This window comes from Pinus tabuliformis, chromosome 4_2 (genome assembly GCF_031772625.1).
Source record: "Pinus tabuliformis cultivar Carrire ecotype Pingquan chromosome 4_2, CPIR1, whole genome shotgun sequence".
In the NCBI taxonomy this organism is placed as follows: domain Eukaryota; kingdom Viridiplantae; phylum Streptophyta; class Pinopsida; order Pinales; family Pinaceae; genus Pinus; species Pinus tabuliformis.
In genome coordinates this window covers 713246512-713253215 of record NC_142304.1, presented here as the reverse complement: position 1 = coordinate 713253215, position 6704 = coordinate 713246512, and the positions used below count along the sequence as shown (strand labels likewise).

General features: G+C 33.4%; 1 protein-coding gene across 1 annotated transcript; it reads right to left on the bottom strand.

Moving 5' to 3' along the window:
- Window positions 1–438: 438 nt before the first annotated feature.
- Window positions 439–5624, bottom strand: LOC149171498 (alpha terpineol synthase, chloroplastic-like). The gene is made up of 10 exons (XM_089427475.1): window positions 5364–5624; window positions 4616–4812; window positions 4397–4509; window positions 4097–4305; window positions 3833–3933; window positions 1780–1878; window positions 1470–1685; window positions 1240–1378; window positions 862–1110; window positions 439–748 (listed from the first exon to the last, which is right to left on the bottom strand). The coding sequence occupies exons 1-10, from the start codon at window positions 5622–5624 to the stop codon at window positions 449–451; spliced, it is 1884 nt and encodes a 627-aa protein (XP_089283601.1). The 3' UTR covers window positions 439–448.
- Window positions 5625–6704: the final 1080 nt, after the last annotated feature.

The following is a 6704-nucleotide window of genomic DNA, read 5'->3' as shown; positions in this document are numbered from 1 at the left end:
ATCTATTTAAATTAAACTTATAATAAAAAAATTATTAAACACATCAAATAATTATATTGTGGCTATTTTTTTAATTTTTATTTAAAATTTACATAGTTACATACCCCTTCTATTGAATTGTAAAATGCCCCTAGCATCTCGGCACAACGAGAGAACCGTATTCATTTCTTTTAAAATGCGTCTGTAACGGTATTTTAACACTTTTTCAAACTCTAGGGTCTTCGTGATGCTATTCAAAAAATTTCGATAGTCTGAAAGAATCTCGATAGACTCAAATATAAATGAGGAATTTTCTATGGAGAGAATGGAGAAATTAAATTTGCAAAGATAAAAGTTTCAAAGGTACAACTTATCAACCTGTCAACCCAGAAGCAACCTTCAGGTTTGTATCGAGAATAGAGTCGGGCAAGAAACAACGTACGGCCATGAATTTAGCTATGAAGTGTGGTTACAAAGCAATGGGCTTGAGCACGGTTATCATGACCAAATTCTTCATTTCATTGGTGGCGATGCTATACCCATCCCGGTATTTGTAGCCATGAAGGAGAGCTCTGGTGATGTCAAATGCATATTTCTTGGAAGAGGTGGGAACATCGCTGCCTGGTTTAAGAAACTCCCAATTCAATTTTTTAATTAAGTCATTAACCATTGCATTAATATGATTGACAGCCTCTTCCTCTGTTAATCCAGGATTCTCTTTCATATAACATGATATACACGAAGCTGCTTCTCCGCGGGCTTTTTCTGCCTGCATTCCCCTTGCCAATTTTAGAATCATGAACTGTATTTTAACCAAAACTAGTAAAAAAATCAATCACAGAATGCAATGCAAAAATGATTCTAATCGCATATAGGTCGTACCTTGTAACCACGAGTGTCACTTTTCAATCGAAGGATACCAGATGCCAAGCTACTGAACCTCGATGGAAAGTCAATTTCCTGCAGGTTGTGGTGAGGAAGGGGAATGTCCAATGTGAGAGTGAGTTGCAATTGGATTATAGTATAACCAAAACTAACTTTTCCGTTCTTGCAGTACTCCTCGAATGTTGGCAGATAACCAGTGGAGATCCAGTCTGCTTCTTTCATAAACGAATCAATAAAGGCCTCCAACTGCAGATACACAAGCAAATAAAATTAAGTCATCACTAACTAGTCGAGTGAAATCTATGGGCAATGCAATCTTGCCAAAGAAAAATATTTGTTTTCACAAAAATGACTATGAATCCTTATTGTTCATACAGCCTGTCGAGCATAGTTGATTGTGTCTTGGCCTTGGGATTTCTCTCCCTGTTGCACCATTTCAAGTACGGTTTCGTAAAGCACCATGTACACTCCTTTCATATATTGTGGAAGCCACTCTGTAGCGGACGGATCCCATCTGATCACATGCAATTATAACCACAAATTACAGAAACAAGAAAATATTCTTTGATGCAGAGGCATTACAAGAAACAAGAAACTGGTAGCACCTCTTAACTGCCGCTGTGAAAAGTTGGAGTTCGTCCATGGTTCCAAAGGTGTCATAGATATCGTCGAGAACCGTGACAAGATGACACATTTTGGCAAAGATGAGTCGGTATGCAGAATGTTTAGGATCAATCACAAAGCAAGATGCCAAAGTGTAGAATTCCACGTGACGATGCCGAGCAAAAGTCAATTGAGAGAAACCCGAATCCTCCCACCATCTATCCACAAATTCATAGAATATAGGAAATCATTAGACTCTTCACATCCAAATTTGCATGAGAAGAAAATATAATCCAATAGAAAGCTCTTCACCTGGAGATATATTTTAACTCCCTCTGTTGTATTAAGTGAAATATATTAAACTCCAATTTTGCAAGTTCCAAAAGTTTCTCGGCGTCCATAAATGCCATCCTGAAAAAATAAAATATAACTGATGACAACTGAAATACTATCCGGAAACTGAAATATCCAAAACAGATTTGATTGTTTGGAAAATAGAAGGCCAAATAACAATGTCCCACTTATCTAACGAAATCACACTATCGAATTGTTCAAAAAATTAATTATATGTATATGAGATAATCAAAATCAGTTGCCCGGCTGCAACCAGATAAATTATTGAAGTGCCCTCAACTGGAAAATTTATTAAGTAAAACATGACAAAGATCAGATATTTTTAGGAAACAAGAATAATAGAGACATTATTTTTAAATTTAAAAATAAGTTGTAGAGTAATAAAGAGTCAGAGGGGAAAAGAAAGTTAAGGTATTATAAAGAGTTAATCAAACTCTATGGTGGCTAACCAGAATTACTTTTCTGTATTAACTAGTTCCAAGAAGCTAATGAATATTGCAAGGATCGTAACTAATTTTCATGAGTTCAGGAGCGAAACTGGACTTTGGTCTATTTCCAAGATTCCTTGGGACTAAAGAATATGTCTCTTTTGCATACTAAGAAAGTCGAAGATGAAAACACTCTCTTGGATTGTCGCCCTTACTCACATTTGTTCTCATTTCCATAACATTTACCCCATTACCAATTTCAGAGTCACTAACCTCAAAATACTTCTTTCCTATGCTTCTTTCCTTTTTTAATCACAGAAATAAAATCTTAAATAATCACAAGGAACTACTTCTTTCTTAATAATATAATATCATTAATAAAATAATAACAATTTTATAATATTTTATTGTTTATTAAAATATACATTTTAATTCATAATATCTTATTATATTTATTAAAAAATTATTTTGATTTTAAAAATTAAAAAACATTCTTTTATTTACAAAATAATATATATATATATATAATCTCTTTCAAATGGACCAAATCAATCTCATCCTATGGGATATAAATTGTCATGTGAAATGTATATTGCTGTGCAACTATTCCCCTTATTCATTCTTGAATATGTCCCACATCAATATCGTTTGTTGGGTTACAATATCATCCGTGATTCGTTCAAGAAGTTCATTTCCCAAAAAAAAAAATCTATAAATATATTGTTGGATTCTAAATAAACTTTCTGCTCAAATGGAGTGCTTCTGTGCATTTCTCTTGTTTTATTTATCCTCCGTGATTAACGCATCCCATTCCATTAGGTGATTTGCATTGTATTAACATTCAATTATATATATGTCTTTAAATTTTAATATGAATTAAAATGTATATTTTAATAAATGTAATCAAATAGTTATTATTTTATAAAAGTATTTTGAAGAATTATGTTTTATATTATTATTTTTACGATTATATAAGATTAAATTGAAAAATTATCAAAACGAGTCTAGATTCATATTAACTCTATTAATTTTGTGATTAGATAAATCAAATATCTTTTCATTATTAAAAAATTGCAGATCAACAAATTTTATCCCTCTGGACTCTTAGTAAATCCAAATTTAAAATAGACCTATGCTAATTTGATCAAAAATAAAATTAATAATAAAAAAATTAATTAACTAATCACTAAATTAGAACCTTATTTTATCGAGTTGTTTTAGTTAGACTTTTTGAAACCTTTTTGAGTGGGTTTTTCTGGTCTAATTTCTCTAAAGTGTAGCAGAAATTTATTGAAATCAAAAACTTGATAAGTCACCCAATCAAAATGCCCTAAAGTTTTTGAGAGTGATAAATCTATATATACAATAAAATTCCAATTTAAATAACCCAAATCAAAATTCATCTTCCTATTTTATTAGATAAATATTAAAAATATATATATATTATTTAACATTACCCATTTGTGATTATAATATATTTTTAATATCTATGATAACTCTTTATACCATATTTATAAAATAATAAATTTTCTTCGGAAAATTTAACATATGGAAATAAATGGTCGCTAAAATAAATGGCCTACTCATTATACTTATGATTGGCCTGTGAAAAGACGTCGATGTAATTCCTTGCTTCCAATCGTGGGAGATTTGTGTGCCAACCATATTCCATAACGTATTCTATCTGCAGCCACAAACAAAATTCAAATAACGACTAGCAGAAACTATCATTTCACTATTTTTGGAAACTCCTTATAAAAGAATTTCAAATTTGGATCAACCAGAAATTTGCTGTGAAATTTTGTTGATCTGTTTTGAAGGGCTCCTTGTCAAACTCCGTGCCTCACCTCTCGTGAAAGACTTGATATCGGAATCTTTTGCAGAGATTCTTTCAAATATCTTCTACAGAAGGCTTCGGTATCTTCCATAACTTTCTCATTGGGAAAGGCAACGAGCGAGGCCCGAAATAAATTGAGAATACTTCTCATCTCTCCTTCTGTTTGAATGGAAGAAGTGGCAAACTGCCCCTTCTCGTCTTTAAAGTGTTCCAATACACCTGATATTAATGCATAATGTATTATGAAATCTGCTGCAATCATAAAATAAATTAAACGAATGATTTCTTAATAAAATGTGGATCTTCCTACTTGAAGACACCGGGTACCCGTGTAGTCGAAGAGTTCGAAGCCCCAGTGCAGTTGAGTTGAGATCAGTAACACCACTTTCTCTGCCACATCCTATGCCTTTCTCGCTCCAGTAACTGTACGTGAAATTAATTTAATAATTTCTCCTATTAATAATCCCATGTGTATGCCATTATATATAAAGCAGAAATATATAATGTTGATAAGGCTGCGATAACTGACCTGTGAACATAATCCAGCGCTGATTTTATCTCCATTTTGAAATGCCTGTCGATTCCCAAACGTTCGATGCTGTCGACCATGGAAAGGCGTGAAAGCAGATCATTGAGGGGAGTGATTGATACCCCATCTTCAATTTCAGTAAACATCTCTTTCACTTCCTTAATAAGTCTCTCTGCACGTTCACGGTATGAAGGCGCCTGGCCCATATGCATTCAACACAGTAAGTATATAAGGTAAAAAGTATCCATGGAGCAGCAATATCAAGCAATTAATCGAAATGTTTGAGATATTTTCAAAATCTGTAATCTGATAAAGATATTTTTATCATTATTTTTCTATTCAAACATTTTCAAAATAAAAAATTGTGCTCAAGCAAGTTTTCATATTAAACTATAAAATTTACTTCGACCTAATTTCTCCACCTAACCATTAAACCACATCTTTAAAACTCTATCATTCAAATAAAAATACCCTATCATTCGCCCGCAATTCCTATTTCCGACCCTCTAGTAATATTAATGCTATCTGACATACGAGGGGAATAGCCATGGAGTGCCGTTTCCACGCTCGCCCTCTCTCTCCAAGTGCTGTCACTCAGAGGGCTATAGCTATTCCACTCGCATGTCACATAGCATTAATATTACTATAGGGTCGACCTATCATTTAATTAGCCCATCATTATCCCCTATCATTTATATATCATTTATACACCTTTTAAGTAAAAAATAAGTTGAAAGATGAAAATAACCTCATAAGCCGTCGACAGAGACTGTATGAACTCATCGTTCCAGAGGTTGGAATGATGATTCGCTATGCGTCTCTTTACACCATCATCCGATACAGGGGCTGTCGAACACATGGTAATGGAGGGTGTCACAGGTTTCCGTCGCGTGCGTACACCAAGAGTTGGGATTGTTGTAGGGGGAGAGTTAAGGTGATGAGTAAAACTGATCAACGATTTGTGAGGGCGCGATTTGGAAGCCAAGGGCGCGACAGAAAGTAGAGCCATTGGAATGAAGTACGAACTGAAAGTTCAAATGATAGGTTAAGTTTGGTATATGGAGCAATTCGAATGAACAAACTAAAATTTATAGGGTACAACTGCACCTTACTAATCATGTATTTATGTAATTCCCTAAATTTATTTAATTGCAGTTTTTCCAAAATATCTAAAATTCTGACCAAAAGAAAAGACGTTAAAGAATTACTCTCTACAATACCCCACCAAATGCTGCTCTGGATCAGGAAAAGTTCTGTTCCATCTCTAGCGCACTCAAAGGGTCGCTGTATCACCTGTTTACATCCTTTGTGGTGGGGAAGTATTTCCGACCATGCGAATCCAATGTACGTCTGTGTTTTTTATTTGTTTTTTTTTGAAGTATTCTAATGGAGAGCTTATTTTTCCGACCATGGGAATATGTGATTTTTTATTTTTATTTTTTTAAGTATTTTAATGGAGAGCTTTTTTTTTTTATCGTTAAGTATTTTCTGGATAGCTTAATTGAAGATTGTCTTGCTATAAAAATCGCTGATGGTCAATTATAGCCAATTATGTTTGTATATTTTGGGTTTATAATGTTGCATTTGGTTTAATGTTGTTCCCTATGGTTTATAATCCGTTGGTTTTTAATATTATTGGAACATGGTTAATTATTAGTTTTCTTTTAAAATATCAATCACGCTTAGTTGCTGTCGATCATTGTCAATGAAGGTCAACCATGGCCACCCTTGCTGTGTGAAATCAATCATGGTCATTCATGCTCTAACATCGCATGGTGGCAAAGATATCGTAAATCAACTTTGCTCAACGATGGCCCAACGTCATCTTGTGAAAAAAATGTGTCGATATGCTAATCAATAATGCTCAAACAAACATTATCAACAATCGATGTATGTTGCATTGACAACAATTATCTCAATATGTAAATCAACCATCTGCATGCATGGTCAACCATGTTTATTTTAAGGTTAATAATATTTATCTTTGGGTATTTACAAATTGGGTTTATAATGTTCATCCCTTGGGTTTAATATTATTGCCTTGGGTACATAATGCCTTGGGGTTATAGTATTAATCCCTCTGGTTTAT

Bases quoted from the DNA above. Each gene is read 5' to 3' on its own strand.
- LOC149171498 (XM_089427475.1), bottom strand. From the start codon at position 5,624: ATGGCTCTACTTTCTGTCGCGCCCTTGGCTTCCAAATCGCGCCCTCAC. The intron at 4,306-4,396 runs GTAGGAAGATCC...CATTAATATCAG, and splicing joins CGGGTACCCGGTGTCTTCAA to GTGTATTGGAACACTTTAAA. The intron at 1,111-1,239 runs GTATGAACAATA...GTGTATCTGCAG, and splicing joins TCAACTATGCTCGACAGGCT to TTGGAGGCCTTTATTGATTC.